The sequence below is a fragment of the Scophthalmus maximus genome, chromosome 7 (genome assembly GCF_022379125.1).
Source record: "Scophthalmus maximus strain ysfricsl-2021 chromosome 7, ASM2237912v1, whole genome shotgun sequence".
In the NCBI taxonomy this organism is placed as follows: Eukaryota; Metazoa; Chordata; class Actinopteri; order Pleuronectiformes; family Scophthalmidae; genus Scophthalmus; species Scophthalmus maximus.
In genome coordinates, this window is record NC_061521.1 from 20,651,319 (window position 1) to 20,675,381 (window position 24,063).

The 24,063-nt window shown below is 47.0% G+C and overlaps 1 protein-coding gene across 1 annotated transcript; it reads right to left on the minus strand.

Moving 5' to 3' along the window:
* Nucleotides 1-1,722: 1,722 nt before the first annotated feature.
* LOC118315419 (zinc finger protein 536-like) lies at nucleotides 1,723-16,058 on the minus strand (the record flags this gene model as incomplete). The annotated part of the gene is made up of 3 exons (XM_035642692.2): nucleotides 1,723-2,180; nucleotides 7,924-8,886; nucleotides 14,276-16,058. Coding segments are annotated over 3 exons (2,982 nt in total), but the record flags the coding sequence as incomplete, so codon positions are not given.
* Nucleotides 16,059-24,063: the final 8,005 nt, after the last annotated feature.

Sequence of the window (24,063 nt, forward strand, 5' to 3'; positions counted from 1 at the left end):
ACGAGTCCAGAAACAGGGTGGCACACGAGAAAAATTAGCCCCCGACAAAGCAGCAAAAAGCCTGAGTATGACTCTGACAATGGTGTGACACGTTAACTAAAACATTCATCACAATTAGAAGTGATTAACAAACTTCCCCAGTATTAATTAAAGGGCCCTGCTTTAAGGGAAACTGCGCTTAATTGGGTGGTTTGACAGGATGAGGCCTTGGGGATGATCCATATCCAGAGGGCTGTTGGACGAGTGCAAGCGACAGAATTCCCTCAAAGCTGTGAGCTTTTTCTTGGGGGGGGGGGGGGGGGCACTTCCTTCCTCTCTCACTGCAAAACTCTGTGCCCTTGGTGAACTCGCCACATGGTCTGGCGCGGCCCGGCCTGATCTAGCTTGGCATGGCTCTCAAAGAGTATTGACAGGTATGACAGACCTCCGATTTGCCAGTGAGCGCCAGAGGCACGGACCTTGTCACCTGTCAGGTAGAGACATGGAGGGTGAGTGGCTAAAAGAGAGGGGGGAGGAGGAGGAGGAGGAGGAGAAACTTGAGGGGGGAGAAAAGAGAAGAGAGACAGGATTGGTGACATTGGCATTCAGCGCTGACGGGGTACACGCAAATACAAGGAGTAGCGATGAGAACCACATGTATATCAGGCCCGAGTCACCTGCAGAGGTGTTTGCGAGGCACTCCATTACAAAAACCAGAGGGTTTGTGGATGACAAATGTGTACCCAAAGAATCTGTGATTGGATCGGGGATTAAGGGGCTGCCGTGTCTCAGATGGGGAAACAGGCAAGGAGACAGACAGACGGTGAGCGGAAGAAAGAGTCAGGTGCAAGGGATGGAAGGGTGGAAGGGAGGACAGTAAACGAATGTCAGACTGCCCGGGCAGGGAGACGGAGTGGCAGAGTGGGTGGGCTTTGACAGACACATCTCACGCGGGCTGACAGCTCCGTCAATAGCCCCGGGATGGCCGCCCTGATTGACAGCTAGCAGGTGGCGCATGAATGGAGTTGTCAGGCCGACTGTCAGTCAAAGTCACATCGCTGTGGCTACAAGGCCCCGGCTGAACAGGCACACAGCTGCCCAGGGTGATCTCCGGCCGTACAGGCAGACTATTGGCACAGGAGGCTGAGGCGGCTCGGATCATGCTAAAATGGCCGTACATGGCAGTCGCGGCGTACAATAGCCGTGCTGATTGGGCCTATTTTACACTAGTGGGCAGATTTGGTATATACACACATGGGTAATTCCACTCAAAAAAAAAAAAAGCGGGGATTTGAATGTACTATCAATGAATCTCTGCAGTTTTTCCATTTCCTTGGTTCCCCTTAATTGAGCATTGTTCCAGCATGAGAGCATGAAGCATAGGAGTTAATGGGCAATAATTATATGTGAGAGAGGCTTTCTCCCTGGAGTGGAATCCAGAACAAATGGAAGCTGCGATGTGCAACATTCTACTTCATTACATCTGCCGCGATTAAAGCCCGAACATCTGGCACCGCATCCTGACAGATAGACAAGACTTCTGGACTGGAAGGGAAATCGAGCGATATTTACCAAAAAAAAAAAAATGTAACACAGGGTTTTTTACTGGATGAAAGAACAAGCGCTCTGGGCAGGCACGGTACATTCTCCCTATCAGACAAGTGTTGAACTGATAGATGCATGTAAACACGAGTAAATCGTTTGGACACTTCTGACAAAATGAACGGCACTTAAGACCCCCGCTACACTTTCACATCACAATGGACTTTATTATTATAGGCAGCTTCTTTTGCTACAGATAAATACGTACTGTGGCTCTTCAAGTAAACACTGGAATGTACATCAAAGGTTGGTTAACTTTTTTCTTTTCTTTTTTTCAAGCAATCTCAATCATCCTAACCCTTTCAAGGTGAAGCTAAAACAATAATCACGACTGTCTCTGTATTCGCTGTTGCCATGACAACATCAAGTTCCACAGAGTGACGTCATGCCAATCTGGCCTGTGGCCGGCGCGTGGTCGTCCCCTGCGGTGCTCGGGGGCGATCTGGAGGGTCTCTGGGGCGCGTGGGAGCGTCGGAGGCGGCGGTCGGGGTAGAGGCTGTTGTCGAAGGGCTTGCGGTGGACACACAGGACGTGGGTCTTCAGGTTGCCCTTCTGGGAAGCGCTGTAGGGGCAGTATCTGCACTGGAACGGCTTCCGAGCTGGAGAAACAAAAAGGATGGCAGATGGAGAGAAGAGATTAGTTCAGATTCAGTTTGTAGGATTTTTAACCTTGTCGGGGTCTGAAACGACCACCTGCTGAATGCCAAAAGCATTAGGACCAGTGATGATCCATCTCCATTGATGATTTTTTTTTGAAATTATAAAATTTTTACAGTTTATACAATTGCGCCGACCATGATAATAACAAATTACCTCCGGAAAAACTTCACAGAATGTTTCCAGGAGAAAAATGTTTCTGTTCGCGAAAAACAATTTTGTGAAAATAAACTGGATGAGATTGATTTCTGTGAAAAATTTATGTTTATAATTGTGAATTTGTAATTCTTGGCAGGCTGTTTTTTTCCCCCCCAGTATTTTAGACCAGATGTTGGCAGGTGAGAGGTTACATTTTGACACCGAGCCTCTGAAATGCCGGGGGGGGGGGGGGGGGGGGGGCAATCATACATTTGGAGTTTACAAGTTTCACACAAAAAAGTTTTCCATTCGTTATAATGTGCTAGTGTGGTTTTGTATAGAAAAAATGTAGGGAGTAAAAAAGTCGAAAGTGTGACATTGATTTGGCCTCATAACAATTTGCACAAAAAAGAGCAGCAAGTTCTAATTCGTTGTAACACATTTCCTGCTCACAACACAAACAGACATGAGCGCGCGCACACGCACACACACACACACACACACACGCACACACACACACACACACACACACACACACACACACACACACACACACAGAGAGACATATAAACACACACAAGTGTTGAGCTGAGGAATGACAGACGTCTGCAGCTGGGAGGCGAGGCATGCCAAAACTTCCTGTCTGTCCCCCTCTTTAGCGGCCGCCACATAACTCCTGCTACAAATAATGTGAAACCTACATGGCACCGCGCTCGTCGTGCCTCTAAGACACAGAGAACAAAGCGCGCGACGTTAACAGCTTCCAGAGGTTTATCTGACCTCAATAAAAATCCGTGTGACAACGGGGCCTGAAGGTGCCGGTGAGATCAAAACGGAACCTGTGCCGGATGACTCATTTACCTTTCTAACCGAGACAGCCACGTGTCCTCGTTGGCTGATGTGCTATTTTGGAGATGTTAGCTCACATAATGACTTTCTCTTTCCCAACTCTGTCTCACACTTCAATGTGTTTTTCTGTGATTCATGGTTACAGTAAACCATTATGTGCTGATGTCATTTGACATCACTTCCCAAAATTTGAGGGCTGCCTCAGCCCTTTCACCCCGCCCTCGCCTCTTCCTCTCTATCGCTCTCCTCAGACAGCTGCACACAGACGAACACTCGCGCTCGCGTCTACATAAAAAAGGTGTTTTGGTTTTTGTTTTTTTTTTTTGGGGGGGGGGGGGGGGGGGTGTGGAAAAAGTGGGAAAAACTCACAGAAGGTGTGAGCAATAAAAGGTAATGCTCCATCTGTTGGCGTGTAATAACCTGATGGCCGTAAAGGACACACACATACACGCGCAGAGACACACACCAGTCGGAGGGAGGATAAGGCCTGACACATCTGAATATCATCAGGATGGCAAAGAGGGGTTTGTGTGTGTGCGTGTGAGAGAGAGAGAGAGAGAGAGTATTAGTAGTAGCAAAATGAGTGAGTGAAAGGGAGCTGTCCGTGAGGAGCAATAGTAAAAGGAAAGCTTTGTCAAAATTCAGATCCAGAGCAGTAAGCGGTGTTAAACGCATCCTGTCTCACCTCAACATCTCTCTCAGCCTCAATCAACAGAAGTGGGAAAAACAGGAAACGGGGTTGGGCACCAAAAAAAACCACCACCACCATCTCTGATTCTGCGTATTATTTCTTCTGCTCACAAAGTTTAACGTCGCATTCTTGCTTTTCGAGAACCTCACACACTGTCATGCCGCCTGCCCCAGATTTCACACGCATCTATATTGTGACTTGATAAACCAAACCGATATCCCGCCGTCTTGTCCAAATCTTGTAAATGCATTCAAACACAACGCCAGCAAGCCTGCCGCCTATTACACTTTGATAAAGTCGGTTAATAATAAGCCCAAAGGTCTCGTGTCTACATCAGTCGCTGGCTGCCCTGCTTGACCCCCCCCCCCCCCCCCCCCCCCCCCTCTGCCTCTATGGTCTTTCTTTCTCTCCCTCCTCCTCCTCCTCTTCCTGGGTCTGCTGTTCCACCCTCCCCCCCCCCCTCCCGCAAGAGAAGAGGGGAAAGTCCAAGAGAGGGCAACCTCCAAATAAGTTCCATTAATCACAGGCAAGAGTCTAATGTAACTAATATTTTACAATTAGAGGAGACAGCAGTGGGCTCGCAGCCATCCATCTCTCCACCGCATGATCCTCCATTCAGGGGGCCGCTCTGTAGCCACAGCTCCAGACCAGCCACATGCAAAATGCATGCACACACACACACACACACACACACAAACACGCACGCACGCACGCACATGCACTTACAGTACATACAGTGCATGCACGCTTCTACGTGCACATAAACATAGAAGCAGAAGAAGAAGAGAAAGAGTCAGGACAGGAAATGGGAGGGGTGGGACCGAGTGGTGATGAGATAAAGAGGGAAGATGTGCAAATAGTAAAAGGAAAACAACATTTTTGGTAGCTTTGGACATCTTCCATCGGTTGTGATAACATTGTACTCATCGGAGTAATTGATAGTTAGGGGTGTAATTGTACTCTTCACCTTCACTTTTGTCTTTCAAAAAAAGGTTTGGTTTAAAAGCTGTATCATCATAAATCTCTGTGAAACCACTGTTGCTTTTTACCCTTTTCACATTAAGCTATAACATGTGATTTATTGAGCTTTAGAGGAGCTGGTTAACGGATTTTGTTTTCTTTCGGGCAGAGCCAGGCTACTTGTTTCCCCCCTCTTCCTGCCTTTGTGCTAAGTTAAGCTTAGCTAAGCTAAGCGTACCATCCTCTGGCTGTAGCTGCAACAGATTTTAGATGGCTATCAATCTTGTCAAAATGTATTTTAAAAGCACATTTTTTTGTCAAATTCATTCATCATTAAATGTCAAGTCACATTTTTTGTCCCTTTTGTTGTTCTTTATTAAGATATTTCTTGATTTCTTGATAATAGATTTATGCAAAGTTCTGTATGATGGAAACATATTTTGAGGTTTATGTTTCTCATAGTAAGGCATGACGTAAAAAAAAGAAAAAGAATTGTATTGTTAATGAAACTCAATTGTAGAATAGGCGCTAGGATTTCAAAGAATTTCTAAAAGGGAACATGTAGTTGGAGTGAGGCTGTAAACATTTATATGTTTGTGTCTATTCCTTGTATGTATTCCTGCGTCTGTGTGTGTGTGTGTGTGTGTGTGTGTGTGTGTGTGTGTGTGTGTGTGTGTGTGAGTGCCGTGAGAGTGTGTTGTGTGTCACGGGGCTGACATAATGACCATGATGACAGTGGCGGGGCCGTCGGGGGCCAGAGGAGCTGAATGGTGACGGATGACACAGACCTGAGCTCTGATGGCACACAGACAGTGAGTGATGACTGCACATCCTTCCCAGAGCTCCACCCTTCATTATCTCTACGGGGAGAGAGCGCGCCACAAAGGCAGGCCGCGCTGCCCTCTCGCTGCCCTCAAACGACATCTGCTCATGGAGACAGCCGCACTACCGCTCCTCTTTCACCTCGCTGTCGCTCCATCTATCTCCATCTATGGTGATCTTTCTCGCTCCTTTTCTCTCTCCCCTTTTTCCTCTCGCTCTCTGTCGCCCTTCTCCGCGGAGGGTACACAGAGGTCAGACAATGAGATAATGACTCACCCCTTTCAACCTTTTTCAAAATCTGGGCCTTTTCTTTCCCTCTGTCCTCCTCTGTTCTTTCATTCTTGATCCTTTCTTTATCGATCTTCTCATATTCACGCGTTCTCACGTGTCCGGGAGGCCCTGGCCTGACGCCACGGAGGAGACGGCTAGTTTAGTTAACTGGTTAACTGCCTCGCGGGTAGTTAATACTCAGGCCCCCGAGGCATCCGTGGCGTGACGTGGCTGCAATCTCAGAAACAGCTGTCCTAATTGTGCCTGTGAAACATGAAGGTATGCCATAATGGGCAGTGAAGGAGCGTTTTGAGGCGTACAGCATCGTAGGCGTTAGAGTGGTAAATGTTGCCATCTAGTGGTTAAATCTGGGCAGTGCGGCGATGAGAGTTTGCGTTTAAAACACAAGGGAGGGCTCAGTGAGACTAATGAGCATGCAGACAGGTTCAACGCGAGGTCACCATCTGGCCAATTACCACTGCTGGCACATCGGAGCCGACCTGAACTGTCATCACAAACACATCACTCCATGTCCAAACTGCCCGGCAATATGTCACCATGCCACTCGACGTGCCGTACAGTATGGAGAGGACGGGGGCAACAGGAGACAGCCCCATGACAGAGCCACCTGGTCAACGCCGCAGACAGGCCAGGCTGCCCGGCCACCTGCTTGGCTCAGTTTTAGAGGACACTCGATGGACTCTCAATGTCAGCTACCTGTCTCAAAGTCCAGTTTGACTGACAGGTGTTTTTATTGTGTCTTTGAAATGTGTCTGCTTCCTCGGGGGGGGAGAGAAAAAATACGACGGATCAATCTGGCGGGAAGATGCCCTGAAATAACTACTTGCAGCTAACAATACAATTGGTCCGATTTCTCAGGAACATGAGCAATAGTTCCAGTAAACTGTGCTCTGGGAAAAACCTGGTTTTTAAACGATGCCAGTTGTTCTTTTTTTTTTTAAGAAATTTCAAAAAACATTAGGTTTGCTAGAAAGGCTTTCTGATTTTCTTCAATCCAAGCGGCATTATATGTAATAATAGCAAGAGAGAAACACGAACAGTGTGATGGCATATCAGATCTATGACATAAGATGAGGGATGCTTGTTTTTTGCAATATTATAAAAACCATCTGTACAATCAAATACAAAGCTACGTCTTGCTGTTAGAATCACAAAGAAAAGGGAACAGATGTTAATCCCTAATGGAGTTGACAGGCACTTTCCTGTCTTTCGCATGAGCATATTGAGTTTCTGAATAAGAGGGGGGGGGGATCAGAGGGAAGGTGTATCACGTTGCACTCATAATACATGCATATCAAAGACCCCAGCTGTTGGATTCCCTCTCCTGAGAGACAGCATTATTAAATCTGCACTCAGCAAGCACATCACACCAGCACAAGAGCTTAAGCCTCTCCATCAGTGGGCTCCGCCGGCTCGGGCGATTTGTAACCTATCACACGAGGATATCATCATCCCTTTTTAAAGTGTAGGGGTAATCAGTGCCACACACCTGTGTCTTCTTTAGCCCTTATTTGAGATCGGAGATAAGATCTGGCGAGGAGAAAAAAAACTTAAGTGCTGGGTGGAAGTGTGTTGTTCGTAATTGGCATGATTCATTCACACACTCACACTCACTCCTCACACGTCTGCTGTCAGGTGATGAGGGGCTGAGATACTGCCAAAACTTATATTCTTGTATTTCTAAAGCTGACTCCTTGTTGCTGACAATTTGTCACAAACGTACATCACATATAGAATCATGTTGAACTGACTGACATACTGTTTATTGTAATACGTAAGCTAGAAGATAACAAGACGGGGGGAATAAAAGGAAAGGACAGACTTTGTCCACTAGGTGGCAGTAGATACTTTCAAATCTGGAGTGAGTGCTGGCTACATCTACATAACTGTGACAACTGCATTGAACATATATGTCATGTGAAGCGGATGCTCACCTGACGCGACGTCTTTCCCCACATCCCCCCCACCGTTCAGACCGGCTCTGAGTGCGCCGGCAGGTGCGCCGCTCAGGCTCCCCTGGGATCTGAGGAAGGAGAGTAGGCCGCCCTGGTACTGTAGTGGATCAGCCTGTCCCGGAGTCAGGTTCTCCAGAGAGGAGATGGGAGACTCGGCCACACCTCTGCCCCACTGCCCCGGCTTCTCCTGCTTCTCACCGGGGGCCTGGAAGTCGGCGCTGGCACGTTCCAGCCCCTGTGGCTCCGGGACATTATTTTTCAGCATCTGCCACTTGGCAGCGTCGTCAGTTTCGTCCTCCCTGCCTCGCTCGGATCTCTCAAATTCCCCCTCGCCATTGTGACAGGCGGAGCCTCCTTTCTGTGTGTTCATCGCCCCTTTTGTTGCCTGCACCAAAAGGTCACACTGATACGCAGGTTTCACACTGGGTTCCGCTGCGGCAGTAGGGTAACTCTGTAGCCGGCGGGTGATGGAGGAGGACAGTCCGTTGCTAAAGACATCAGACATCTGCACGAGGACAGCAGGAGACATGGCCGGATGGGACGGGACAGACTCGGGCCGGACGGACAAATCTAAGGGCTCATACTGGGACTTCCTGGCCTGGGCGGATAAAGAGCCGTCTACACCTGCGTCTCCGTCGGTGAGGTCGGACTGCTTGTTGACGGGCAGGGGGTTTTCACCGTGGTTCTCCAGACCCAGGTAGAGGCCCACCGCAGCCGGGCTCCAGTCTTCGCTGGATCTGGGTCTGAGCTTGGAGTTGGAGTTGGGGCTGGAGCTGCTGCTGCTGCTGCTGCTGCTGCTGCTGCTGCTGGGCTGCAGCGGAGAGGAAAGATCCCTGCTGTTCTGCCAGTGGGGGAAGTGGTAGCGTTCCAGATGGAAGCCGAGGGAGGCTGTCTGTGCAGTGGTGTAGTCACTGGAGAGTGGACACCTGTAGACTTTCTCACCTAGCGCAGACGAGAAGAGCAAAGCACAAATACGATCCAAATCAAATTAGGAAAACCATGTGCACACGAGGCACACTGAGCATTTTGTTCTGAGAAAAGTATTTGTACCAACAACTGTTGTCTAAACATGAAAAATGTTGCAATCCCACACCAGGCTGAGTTGAATGATTTAAGCACTGCCCTGCAGTAAATCAAGCTTGTAATCAGCTTTCAGCTCCAGCGATCCATCATCTTACAGTATGGACGCCACCACCATGTGCAATAAATACACCCAAAGATGTTAACACCAAACAAGATTCTTCCAGAAATAATAAACAGTGGAATCGTGAAAAGCAACCAGAACAAGGCAGATGTCGCAGGCAAAAACACCCCATTCCATCAAAACCAGTAAGTGGGATTCCCAAGTCCAAAAATTACAAAGACAACATGTGAGCAGTTCTGATTAACTGCACCGTGTGATGAGTGCATTTTTGCTTCATACCTAAAAAAAAAAAATTAAAAAATGCTGTCATGGGAACATAATTCAAAAAAGTACAAAGTGCATTATTGGGGGAGAATGACAAAGGGTAATTCTTTCTCCTTTTAGCCAGTGAATAAAATCCATCTGGATACAAGATTTGCTCCTTCCCCGCCATAACTTTTAATTAAAGGTAATTTAAATGTCTTTTTCCCTCTGTTTACCTACAGTTTAATCCTTATAGCTATCACAGAAACACCCTCCAGGGTTAAACACACTCCCTGTGACCATTTTGAGTTAGTGATTGTCTGGGACCTCAGCCTTGCACTGTCTTTAAATAGCCCAGCTGTTTCGCTGCCATTCCAATTACAGTAAAAGTCATCCGACGCCATTAAGCCACAAATATTGGCAGTTTATTGCCCAACACTCTCCTGGCATTTGAAGGTCAGGTCATACATTATACTGTGTCTTTTAGGGATGCGTCTGGGATGGGGAGATAAACCCACCACCATTAATTTAATTCTATGCATATTGATGCCTTATTGTTCTTCTTTAATGGACTAATATCTGAGTTACAACAGTGATTCATCCCCGCCAGAGAAATATCAATTTCATACACCTCAAGATCTGACCCTGAGGTAATTCACTGAGGTAAATCTCAATCTAATGATCTGTAGTTGTTGGTACTTTACTTTGTTTCAAAACTTTAATAGAAAAGCCACCATTGTGAGCTGAATGGCAATAAAAGGAGCGCCGTGTTTTACTATTTCAAACGGACAAAATCGTAAAATAACACCCATGAATTAATTAGATGGAGCTGGGCCTAGCGACGGTGAAATATCACAGCTAAAATGGCAAATTTCATGTCCTTAAACTAAAGACAGATGACCCTGTTTTGTACTATACAGTACATGTGTGCACGTCGACAGTGTTTATGGCATGTTTGATTTAACGCCTGCGTACATTAAGCGTGCGCGGCGACGTGCGTGCGCGCGCTTGTGCAATAGCGGGAAAGAGACTTCGACGGTGCCACACCCTTCGTCTCCAGTAACAGACACAAAAAAATTCAAACAGCTTAATGGAACTCTTTCAGACAACCAAATAGATCTCAATTACTCTGTGGCTTTAATTACGATGACATTACGGGCCAGCTCCGAATGCAGAAAAAACACATATATCTGACCTCATCTTTCAGCGGTGGCGCTTCCTAAACCCATTTGCCAGCCTTACATGAGAGCGGTAAAACAACACAAAGACCGAAGACTCTGCCTTTTCTCTCTTCCCTTTGGACGGGTGCCATCTTTGTGATTGCCTGGTTCATGCTAACTTAATCAGTTTAAGATTTACTTACACTGCCGAGGCTCACATTATGTGAGGGGAGTAATTTTAGAGCTTAGATTTATCAAGCAAAACTCCAATTACTGCATCATTACAAACCCAAGCCTCGCTCACCTAACACAGAGCATCTAATGAAGTGATGCGTATGAGTTATCTGCTCTTACTGGATGTGCAAAGGCGAAAGGGGGGGGGGGGAAAGGTAAATAAATATACAAATAAATGCCTCAAGTGAGCCGTGTCTATGGAGAAAGCGTGCAGCTGGGCTTGGACGAGTGATTCATTTCATATGGAAATCGGCTTCAGGATTTACAACCATACATCCCCGTCAATGCAATCCCGGGCTCACGTGCTATATGCTTACACAGGCATTTGGCAGTTAAATTGTAGATATCAAACTCTGCATACAGTGGAGCTTTGGCCCTTTCCTGTGTACGCATTCAAACACCTGAAATGTAAAACGGAGATACATGGTAGCTGGTTGGGTTTAAGATGAAACAGAGTGAGAGCGAGAGTCACACACAAGACTGGTGAGAAAAACAGGGGCACCAGATGTTCTTTGATGTTTATAATAGCATATATTATTAATATTAATTAGACCACATAGTCAATGACGCATTTGGGACGTTTCCAAGTCAATTAAGCCAAATGGCATTCAGGAGACGGTGGAACAATATTTCAAGGCAGGTGTTCAGAACTCCCTGGGTAAATCTTTTTATCTGCATGCTAGGAAAACAAGCATTTTGAGCTTAATTTGAGCCTCATATCTGCAATAATAATTAAAAAGAGGATTAAAAGACAGAAGTGAGAGGGAGACGGCGAAGCCAACAGGTAATCTGCTCGACACAAACCAGGCAGGCTGACTCTGATCTCCGAGCACGATCTGAATTTCGCGAAGCCAGACACAGGACCGAGATAGAGATAAGGACCCGTTTAGTTAAAAGATGCTTTGACTGTCAGCAAATCACAAAGAATGGGCTGATGTAACGGGTGCAGCCGAATGAAAGTGATATTCTGTACAGCAGCTTTGTCTGTGTTTCTGGGTAAACCGCTGCTCATGTTACCATTCACAGTTTTACAGACGCTCATCGTTTCAGGCTCCCTTGGCTTTACTGCTTACAGTAAAAGTAGCGTAAAACGAGGGAATAAGGGACAAAACACATGTGGGGACAACATCATTACATGGTGTCTGCTCATTGACCTTGAGGTTAAGAGTATTGAATGGGACTAATTAATAACTGTCAGAGCATTTCATGTTTGGGCATGTCTTTTTATTTGGAGCTGGGATCTTACTGGTCCTATGTAGGTCAGAGGCCCAGAAGCATGCACCCTTCAATAGTTTATCATTTTTTTTATCATTCAAGAGTCGTTACTCTTAATCTCAGATCATAATTAAAGTCAAAGTGCATTTTTCCAAATCTGCCCTGATTTTTTGAGAGAAGTCATTTGTAACACACGCCCTCCATAGAAATCAAAGCGGATTTCTAATTTAAGATGCTGAAATCTAAATCCAGCACTGTATCTGGATGTATCACGCAAAGGAGCCGTCTCTCACCCTGACAGCCATGACTGTACTATATTTGCTATCCATATTGAGGACATCAATAACTTCATGACCACCATAGGCTGACTATGAATAATGCAGCCAGTAATTCTGGACTAATCAATGTTCCTCAAGCTGAACATCTGGCAGTGGTAATTCTTCCTCATGCATCTCCGCTCTCCTGAATTAGAAAACACTCGCTCTCTCGCTCTCTCTCTCTCTCCGCTCTCTTTTCCTCCACGTCCAACCATCGAGACAGACAGACTTGATCAGTTACAAACCCCCCCCCCCCGGAAAAAAGAAACTTATCCCTGTTATTAAACCCTCATCAAGTGGTGCGTGTTCTCCATATGTGTAGGATTTACCTATCTGTCCCGCAGCAGACCTGTGTGTTGAGCCAGGGCCAGCGGCGTGTGATTGTGTTAATTAATCTGTCATTGTGAGCGCGGGGAGCAGCTGCAGAGGTCTCTGGGATATATTGTCAGAGCTAAACAATGCGGTGCTAAGCCCCCAGAGTGAGTCTACCATTACACAGGACTAAGAACAGAGAGGAGAGGAGGAGAGGGGGCGGGGGGGGGAGAGAGAGAGCTTGCCGGATCCATCATTGACTAAAGCAATGACGCCTGACCTTTACAATGAATTAGTTTCCATGCTTAATATTGACTGAAATTAGAGTCTGATACAGAATGTGCCATCCCAGAACTGTGCGCACTCAAATCCTCGGCTAGCCCGGCTATCGTAAACGTTTCTGGAAGTGACACCGTATGGTCTTGAAGATAGGGAAGAGGAGGGGGACGGGGGGGGGGGAGGGGGGAGTAAAAACAACAGAGCTTGAGTATGTTTCTTAAAGAGCAATCCCGGGGAGGGATTTGGCCATCGACTGCAAGCATTTACATGTAAATATGCAGATAGCAGTATGTGTGTACAATGTGGAAACAAAACATCTAATGAGATTAGACTTGATCCATTTATCTCTGCTATACGGCCATCATTTAAGAGGATAGTGGATCGAATCCCACAAGAGAGCGCGTCACGACTCCATGTGCATAACAGCACTATGAAACATAACCATAGTCAAAAGCTGTTTAAAGAAAAAAAAAGAACTTAAGTTTGCGTTTATTCTTTTTTTCCCCCCTCTCTTCTCTTAACAACGCTGTTACCGCAGTGATTTAGGCTCATGATAACATGTTAGCAGGACGCCATGACAAGGAAGGCATTTACCCAGAGAGCCAAATCATCCAAATCACCAGGTGGAACAGAAGACTATCAATAAAAATACCAGGTGGTAGATCAAATCATAAAAATCACTGGGTGGTATATATCAAATCATTAAAAACACCAGATGGCATGCATTAACATCTTGTGCCCCCGTAGGCAAGGGGTGGGGATGTGACAGATATAAAATAGAGGGTACTAATTATCCCTACAATTCAACATGATGCCATTATCTTTAAAAGGAAGACAAAGTCCTGGTGGATGACAGTAATGTCTGTGGTGGTGCCGCTGACCCCGTGCTTCAGTAAGTGGGAACAAAGATGAGGCCACGGCTTCAGATTTGATGTTATAAGTAAAAAGATAATTTATTTTAGCGATTTTGTTGTTGTTGTGATATTCCTGAGCCGAGCTTTGATGCACTCATTTTGTCTATTTGTCTCCATCATTTTGATTCTCATAGTAGAAACAAAGCAAAAATGCAGACAACATGTTAAAGACACACTCGAGCAATTCAGTGCGTCACGTCCATAAAGGCAAGGGTGGAGTGCTACGTAAACCACAACATCTAGCTGGGATCTCTGAAACAGCAGACGCTGTGATATACAACCTTTAAGTTCCTCGTATGAAACAAATACCTAAGGGTTGTCATCATGGTCTATTACCTGATGACATCATCATCAGGGTTATTCTCTTTTTCCTCTTTGGACAGCTCCACAGACATCATCCCGCTGTTACAGGCTGAATAGAACTAGGTGAGTGTTGAGGAAGCTGAACTTTGAACAAGATCTTAAAATAACCCTTTTTTGTTGTTGTTGTTGTTGAATGACTCCGTGAATTACCTGGAGAAGAAGATTGTGGCCGATGGTCCAGGGTACTGCCGGAGTGGGAGTTGCCCATCTCTGCGCTGATCTCCGTCGGCCCGTGATGACTCAGGCTGCCGGTGCTGCCTGGTCTGCTGATGGCCTTGGTGTCAGGGTCGCCGAGACCCACTTTCCCGTCGTCTGCAGGGAGGCGTCTCTCGGACAAGAAGGGGGACTGGTCTTTAGGACTGAACATTTGCTGTTCAACGGGCAGCCCTGGTGTCATGATCTGCCAGCCTGGGTAACCGCTGCTGCCGCCGCTGCTGCTGCTGCTGTTGAGCGTATCCCTATTAGACATGACTTTCTGCAGATAGTCCATGCTAGTGGAGCTCAGCGGGGGGTGGAGATGGTTCAGACCCAACAGTGCGGAGCTCTCCGCGTCTGTCAGTGGGGTAGGGCCAGAGGAAATCATCCTCCCTAACATCTCCCTAACCTTCATGTCGACGCCTGCTGAGGTGAGTATCTGGTTATAATCTGGCGGGTCGGCTCTCTCAGCCGTGAGGAACCTGTTGTGAATGCGGGCGATGTACTGCGAGTAGAGGTTGCTCTGGTGGTCTTGCGTTAGGTTGCTCAGTTTGAAAGAGTCATGCTCGGCGGGGAGGTTACTCTTAGCAGCAAGCTTGTTGAGGTGGACCTTCATGTGGTTCTTAAGGAACCAGGGCTCCTTGAAGCGACGGCCACAGATTTGGCAGCAGTGCTCGAAGGAGTCCTTGTGTTTCCTCATGTGACCCTTCAGGAACCAGGCCTGGCTGAAGGTCTGGCCGCACACCTCGCAAGGGAACTCACCAACAGGTTTCGCCTTGTCACCAGGCCCCGCCGCAGGCTTTTGACCCGCGCCTGAATCTGCGGTTATATGTGCCATCTCAACGTGGCCGATGAGCTCCTCCTCGTGTGATGCAGCGAACTCGCACAGGGTGCATTTGTAGGGTTTGTGTAGGATCCTGATATGACGCTCGAGCTCCTGCTGCTTCCTGAACTTCCCCTTACAGAATGAGCAGCGGAAGCCGCTGGGCTGCGGCTGGATGGGCTCGTCGTGGACGGCGGTCTCCTTAGGGGAAGTGGACGTATGCGGCGGGTTCTCCGCGGCACCGGGGTTGGCGAAGAACTGGTTTTGCATCGGGACAGTCTGTGGCAGCTGGGGATTCTTAAGCTGGGTTAAATTAGATGTTTGCTGCCGGCTAACGTGACTGGCTCGCATCTGTCTGTCTCTGAGTATCGCTCTTTCTTCAAGCTCGTGGAGCAACCTGTTGTCCTCTCTAATCCTCCCACGGCCTTTGCCCATGAGACCTTGCTTGTGAGTACGGAGGTGTATCTTCAGGTTGCCCTTCTGTGCCGCCCTGTGGTCGCAGTATGGGCACTTGAAGGGCTTCTCGCCCGTGTGTGTGCGCATGTGAAGGGAAAGGATGCTGTTAAAGCGGAAACGCTTCCCACACAGCGGGCAGGGGTACTTCCTGTTCTTGCGGTTGTCGTCCTGGGCAGAAGTCACCTGGGAGACGATGCTCTGATTAGTGACTCTCAGGAACTGGGACAGCTCGACTCTCCCATTCATGCTGCTCAGAATCCTCGCATCCATGATTTGATTGGCCAGAAGCGCCATATGGCTTCTAATTGGATGGGAGGATGGGGTAATGAAGCTTTCCTTTCGGGGACTGGCTGGTGTTACAGTACGGTGGTCAGGAGTGTCTGTGTGGGGCAGTCCAAAGGTTAGCAGTGAACTGTATGCTGACTGTTCGCTCTTATTCAGTTGAAACAGGATGTGGATTCATGTTGTTCACATGAAATGTCTGTTTGTTGCCGCTCAGACCTAGAGAGAAAAAAAACCCAAAAGGAACATTAAGTGAATTCAAACTCTGCGGAAACAAAGAGAGTATTCAAACGCATTCATTTCCAGCTCGGACAGCGAAATAACAAGTCAAATGTGAAAGTGCAGTTATGTGCCGTCATTTAAATGTGTAAACTCTGTATTTCTGCAACTCCTGTGAAATGCCAGTGATGCACAACAAATAGGTCAGGAAATAGAGCAAAGTAGGTTCTGACTCTCCCCATCCTGTTAAGTATACCTGTGGTTTCAGATTATTGCTGGAGAATGTGAAAATGCTGATTAAGTCAAACCACATCGGCTTCCTCGACAAATATCTCATCTTTACTTAAGGGTAAAGTGGAGATCTTTGTCTATATCTCGTTTTGCACTGACACACGCACAAACACAAACGCAGCACAAACATCAAAGACTCGATTTTCCTTTGCATTTCACAAATCTGTGCAATGCTTAAAAAATAAAAAAAAAAGATTAAAGTCAAAGAGTTAAGCTTTTTCAGCAGGTCTATTGCATATTTGGATAAAACCTTTACCAGGATAATTATGTCACAAGAGTGCTCAGGAAAATAAACAACTTAATTATTCAAAAATGCAGACCAAAGTTGGAGGGAGAACATCCAAATGGAAGGCAAAAGTATGCTTCACTTCTCCCTCTGCCCTGCTCTCTCTCTCTCTCTCTCTCTCTCTTTTCTTTTCTTTTTGATTCAGCTGTAGCAGCAAAACAAAGCCTCAAATTCACATCGCGTTACAATGGTAGAGGTCACATAAGCGCACCCTGCCCGGCTCTAGTGCGGCACCAAAGGGCACAGAACAAAGCCGGCACTGTCCACACTGAATTAACACAGGCTTACATCATCCTGGACTGCAACCTCAGTCAGTCATGAAAATGATGTACACAAAAACCACGCAGATAGAGAGCTGGCAGGACGGCAGCAGAGTGTTTGCTTTAAGCTTTATGGATCCGAAATCAATTTGACCATATGGTACTGACCTAATAATATCTAACAGAGGGGGGAAAAAGAAGAGTAAATTATATTAGAATATAGCAAACTCCATATTTCTCAACCTGGTGTTCCTTTGCAGACAGAACAGAGGGGGGAGAGCAGAAGATGATCCCCCTCCACCCCTCCCCCCCTCCCACTCTCAAGAATTACGGTCATTTGAGCTATTATTGCATTTGCCTCTATTAATGTCATTACTGTACTGTGGCCTTGGACGTGTAATGGTGTACAGAATGTCCATTCTGAAGTCTGCATCCAATCAATAATGATTGATCCAGCTCCCGGTTCGAATGGCTTCGCCGCGTACGCAGCATCTTATCATATAACTTTGACAACTTGTGCAACCGCGTGCGCATTTATTGAGCGACGCACGTCCGCGGCTGTGACATGCAGCAAACAATGAGAGGGCGACCCAAAAACGAAACACAACCTTAGTGAAAAATCAAGACGTTCAAGATGGAACTGAGGGCCTTCAAAATAAAATGTCTGACTTGAGTCTGAGCCACCTGCTGCTGCTGCTGCTGCTGCTGCTGCTGCTGCTGCTGCTGCTGCTGCTGCTGCTACCTGTGGTCCATAGAAACCTCAGTCAGTAATGGAAAACGTTGTGCACAAAACCACACAGAGATAAAGAGCTGGCGTTGCCTACAGTGAGCAGCTTGTCTGCACCGAGCCGAGATCAATGTAAGGATACAGGTCTGACCTAATCACATCTGACAGGGAGAAAGTGAGCGAATGATATTAGCATACACTAGATCCACTTCATATTTGCTAAAGTGGTATTCCCTCTGATTAACGAAGCATAGCGAGGAGGCATAAAACCTTCATCGTGTGTGTGTGTGTGTGTGTGTGTGTGTTGTGTGTAGGAGCTGGTGGAGAATGGGGGAGCGGCACGCAGGGCCATCAGGTGTTTTTCCCTGTCAGAGTGGATTAGGCTCTTTTGGTGCAGATTGAGAAAGTGCTTGATTGTTATTAAGCATCGTGTCACAGCGGCGCCTCTTAGGTGTGGCCGCGCGCAGACGAACCAAGGAGCAGGTGTGATTTAGCACAGGCAATAAAAGGAAAAAGAAATGTGACACGTACACATTTAAAAAATCAGCCCTGCCGGGAGCTGTGCATTCTGGATGATTTTGGAGATCTGACAAAATCAAACATTGTTAGATTTATTTTGCCCTGCAGTCGGGCTAAGGATGCTGCATCCCAGCATTTAATCTACAAGCGGGCAAACGCATAATCTTTTCACTTTGTAGATGCGGCATACTTGTCAGCTAGGATGGATGGACAATATTGTAAATCCATAGTTAGGTGACACGGGACTGACGCATATGAATACAATTTATAGATGAGAAGTGCACAACAGCAGTTAAAAAGCATTAATAATTTATGTGAGATGTGGTTGAGCTGAAAACTACAGAGAATGCACCCGAAAAACAGCTACGCGAGCCTGCGGCCAGCCGTTACTGTAACCTGGCTCATGTCACCGAAAGTTAAGATGATCTCGAGTGGAGTGGGGGGGAAAACATGAATATGGGACGGATGTCTGATGGTAAACTTGACGGATAAACGTCTTAAACATATTAGCGTTTTTCTTATGTGTTATATGCTGTGATGATTTAGTCGGTTTACTGTGAAATGGATCGAAGTAAGAGTTGGAGTGGTCGTTCAGTCTTTGTGGTTAAGTCCATTAACTTTGTCTCACAAGCCTGTTTTAAAAAAAGAAGGGAAGATTATCTAACCGGTATTTATTCCAACTGATCTATTTTCTCTCGTTCTCCTCTTTATTTCTGGATGTTGTTGGGTGCACAAGCACTCCGGATTCAGCTTCGATAGATTTCTTGGGTCTGTTCATGCAGGCTCGACATATTTGTGTGCATGACAGAATGATAAAAGCTTCATTCATTCACACAGTTATTTATGTGATAGGTGACGATACGACGTTTTCCTGCAGTATATCTAATGAAACGGCCTCTTGATATGTGGAGCGATACCTCACGCGCCACCGCCAAGGATACGGTTCTGCGTTGCTGTTTGATGTCCCGGATTCTCCGTTACACGCCTCTGCCTACTTCAAAATCGCACATAACGAGGGATCGTGACTCTCGGAATTCCTGGAATTCCCTGACTTCCCGGGCCCTGCGGATAACAAGTGTTTTATTCATTGCCACAGAGCGGGGGGCTTCTGTGGAGACAGTCAAAAGCCCCCATGCCATGCATTATGCCCCCCGTGTGTCTCTCCCCAACCCACTCGCCCACCGACCGGCCGCCCTGAGGCCTGCCCTGTCAGGGGATGAAGAGCCTCTGCACGGGAGAGGGCAGTGGTAACACAGCTGCCCACCACGACCCGCGCAAAAGATAGCACCCATATACTCTCTGACAGCCAGATTAATGGAACCCTATAGGAGCTTCTCTGTAGGCCCTCCCAAAAGCCTGACTGAGACAGAATAGTCTAACCAGCACCATTCATTACTGCGGGAGCACAGAGCACAGAAAGAGCACACACAGCACTGACAAACTAGCTCCTTGTGAGTAATAGCTAAAGAACTCATAAAGGAATACATACACATTTGTTGTGGATGCAGTACATCTATGCCACTCCTTCTACGACTATCAAAAAAATCTGGCTCGTGCCCCGCGCAAAGTAAATCTGCCGCGCATGTGGCGCAGTGGTGACGTGCAGTTATTTGTGAGTCAGCTATTTCAACGTGTTCGCCGGTGGAAGGAGGCTCTCGATTAATTCCGTTTGTCTGGGGGGGTTTTTTTTTTTAAGTGATGCAGATCGGCGGCCTCGGACGCAACCGAGGGGAGAAAAGAGACAGAAACTGCAAGTCAGAACTGAGAGCGGCGGGTTTTCGCCAAGTGTTTTCTTTTTTTAACTGTATGAGTCGTTCATGCCAAAACTTCAAATTCACTGGACAGGCACAGTGTTTAAAATCACACACTTGTCGCAAATCACATGTATGCAGGAGGCAAAAATGTTGAAATGACTAAGTCATATATACATGACTGTACTTGAGGAAATATGTAGTAACGTAACCCTTATTATGGTGCGTGTCGCGTATGCACTTCCTCTGATGCCTTCAAAGGCTCTCACACACAAAGCAAGGAAGTATCACCCACTCTCACATAATGTCTGTCACACACACACACACACACACACACGCACACACGCACACGCACACACACACACGCACACACGCACACACGCACACACACACACACGCACACACACACGCACACACACGTGCATATAGAATGTATTTTAAATCACTAATGTGTGAACAGTTGATCTTGTTTGCACAGACCACCTGTTCTTTCTGGACACAAACAAAGCTTTGGCGTGCGACGGAGTTTGTTAACAGTGTGGGGTGCGTAGGGGATGCCTTGCACAAGAGAAGCCTATCCACATGGTGTGGGCCGCATCAGATGGTTGGGCCCGGCAGGACGGCAGCCAGCTCCAACAGAACTCGCACAGATCCTCAAAGAATGGAGGATGGACATGTTTTTTTCCGCTTCCTCGAGAAAGCACAACTTTCTCCGGTGCAGGGAAAACAGATTGCCTACGAAGCCTCGCCACTATGAGGATCAGTTTTGTTTTGAACATCGCATTTGTCGATCAGGATACTAAATATTTGCGTCTCCCCCGCGGGAAAAAAAAAAAGAAAGAAGGGAGATGGCTAAACATGGAGGGGGAAAAGAACAAGATGTGTCTATACTTTCGGTTGCAAAAGCACTCGGAGGCACCGAGACAAAAGCCGTTAGACGAGTCATCACAAAAATCACAGCGGGAGTCGGGTAATGCCACTTACAGTATCTCATTAAGCTGTGGCATCTACAGGAAAAAAAACTGACAAACAAAGGGCATAATCCAAGGCACATTAACTGGCCTGATAATTCAATGAACTCTCATTTGGCAGCCATCTTGCCCTTGTGATGGTCTTTTTTCTTCAGCGGCAGCAGCGGCGGCAGCGGCAGCATCAGAGCCCAGGCCCCTCATGAAGTTCCTCTCTCTCTCTCTCTCTCTCTCTCTCTCTCTCTCTCTCTCTCTCCCTCTCTCTCTCTCTCCCTCTCTCTCTCCCTCTCTCTCTCCCCCCCCCTTTCCCGCGCTCTCTAAAAAACAACAAAACATCCACCATTAGACAACGGGGTAGCGGCGTAATTAGAAAATGACTTCCTTTGCAATCCTAGCTAAGTAGTTTACACACTGTAATTACAGGGACAAAATCATCTTTTCATCATTTCACTGATTGAGCTCGTCAACCCAGTGGGATCCCAGGACTGTGCTCGAGCAACATCTGGGCTAAGAGAATTAGCCCTTCGTTTAGCAGGCCCTTACCCAGCGGCAGGCAACGCCGCACGTGCACCGGACGTGGCCGTGGCACACATCTACCCGTGTCTTATTTTTTTGATTTTAAACAATTCTGCATCAGATCCCGAAGCCCCGTCGAGCCCAGCCCTCGTTCGGCAGAGTACTCTGAGTTTACTTATTGGAAAACAATGAGGAACAGTTCAGGGAGGGAGGGCAAGGTCACCGCACAGTGACTGCATCTATTTCCCACACGTTCAAAAATGCCATATCAAACTTTTACTCCCCGCCCCCCACGCGCGCTCCCAGAAAAAAAACTTGTGAATCGGGCGCATTGAAGATTGACCTTGGCGCACGGCAAGCCCGCCTTTTTTCCGCGTGGCGCTCTGTTTACTCTGTAATTCTCCGCGAGCCCTCAGCCTTGACTTTCTAACAAAACACGCGCGGCCCCGGAGTTGAAGGTGAAGTGCTCGTCTCTGTCCTGCGCGAGGGGCCTCTGTCTGTCTCTGTGTGTTGGCAACAGAGGCAAGTGTTTAATGTGGCAGCTGTTAGCCTCGTGGATTTTCACTAATCACTCTCTCCTGATTACTCTGATGAGTGTATGATGCTCTTAAATAATCAACCCGCAATGAAAAAAAAAAAAAAAAAAATGAAAAAAAGAAAAAATAATTATCATCATCTCCCTAAGTAGTGCAGCTGCACCCGCCTGCAATAATTACAACTAGAACGGCGGCGCCTTCTCTCGTCACTTACAACCACTTATTATTAGAGATAACGCTAATTGGTGCGGTGGTGGGCGACAACTCTTCGCGGGGTTCATCGTAAAAATCCAAACCTTGAAAGTTATGGCACATCAGAGGTCTTAAAGCCAAGGTACGGTATTAAACACCGCATGCTGAGACACGCCAATAATCTGAGCCAGGGGAGTAGTAGATGTCCTATCAGTAGTCCCCCGGTTGCCTCGCTGCCTTGCCCTCACTCCCCCCCCCCCCCCCCTTCCCCCACTCCCCGTATCAGCCTGGCAGACACAATTAACATTTTCATAAAAACAATTCCCTGCTTCCAATAGTCCAATGTAATTTGTTTTCCATCTCTGTTCATTAATCATTGTTTAAATCGGTGAGCCATCCCCTCCACTCTGCCATCTGCACTCTGCTCAGCTGTGTTACAGATATGACACCTTCCCCCTTAATGGGAGCTGACAGCCAAGAGGGGAGGCCTGTGGAAAATAGCTTCCTGCATGTGCACTTCCACCTCGCACACTGCCAGCAGGTGAGAGAGGGGGTATTTAATGGGATCTGATTAAACTCAAAGGCAAACAACGTTACACCACAATATCATACAGCACGCAACACCATACAGTATGCAGCACAGTTGCATAGAAAACTGTGCAGCGCCACCGCGGAGAGAAAAGCAAGTCTGAAACTCGCGCAGACGTGCTCCACAACAATGGCGACGCATTCCACATTTTTGTCTAAGTTGTCGACTTTTTTTCCCCTCTTCTTCTTCTTCTTCTTCTTCTTCTTCTCTCCTCTAGTTAAATTAGCGCAGTGTTCCTACAATATGCTATTGTTTTCCTGGAATTGGGAGCAAGGTTATTAATTATTCACTGTTGTGTTCTCATACGAGGGGGCTATGCTTTTCACCGTATTGCCTCATAGCTCAAATACTTAGGGCCATGGTACTCAGGCAAATTTCATGAGGCAACATCACGGTGATGTTATTATCAGGAGGCAGACACTTTGGAGATGAAAAGTTTCCTGAAGAGTTTGAACGATCGCAAAAAGGGCTTCAGACTCTGCTCGGATAAGGTTTTTCCCGAAGTTCCAGGATTTCTGCGGCGTGCACGGGGGAAAGACAAATCAAAGAACTTTTGCCTTGCTTTTCTTTTCTTTTCTTTTCCTCCCTTTCAAGCGATTTTAAGCCCCAAGTCTAAATAGCTTAGGCATTTTTGGGGGGGAAGAAAATCCTGCTCAATGTGTTGGGAGGAGAGTGCCAAAAAGTTCATCTGGCCTGTTGATTTCAGCGCGGATTACAGATATTCAAATCATGTGCCTCATGTTCAAACAAGTGCTCCTATCGGGGGAGAAAGTTGCCAAGCGGAGCTTTGTCATGTAAGCTGCGCGAATTTACTGCAGCATAATGAGAAAACGGCAGTGGCGCTACACTTAATGGGCTACAGTTTCATCCGATCACCCGCCCTCCCCCTCGTTTCCTCTCAATTACGGTGATAATAATTCCAAACACCCCTCCAGTCGCCATGCAGGTTATAGTTCTACATTTTTAAAAAAAACGATGGTGTCACCTGAGCATGTACAGGCCTTTTGTGCCCAGTTACAAAATGCTCAAGACAAACACTCCCCAACTCCTTTTTTTGGGGGGGGGGGGGTTCTAACAAGGAGGGCAAGCAGCAGCAGTAAATGATGTGTATATTCAAAGCTGAATATTTCATGTTGATTGATCGCACTGACTGCCACCCACCTGCTCCTCCTCCTGTCCCACCGGAGCTGGCATGAGGAGAATTCAGTAATTGAGAAGAGCAGAGCATGGTCTCTCTTTGCTCACATATGACAGATGGGGCATCATCGCTTCAAAGGAGAGCATTTGGAAACAGGAGGAATGGGGGGATGGAGGTGGGGGTCGGGGGG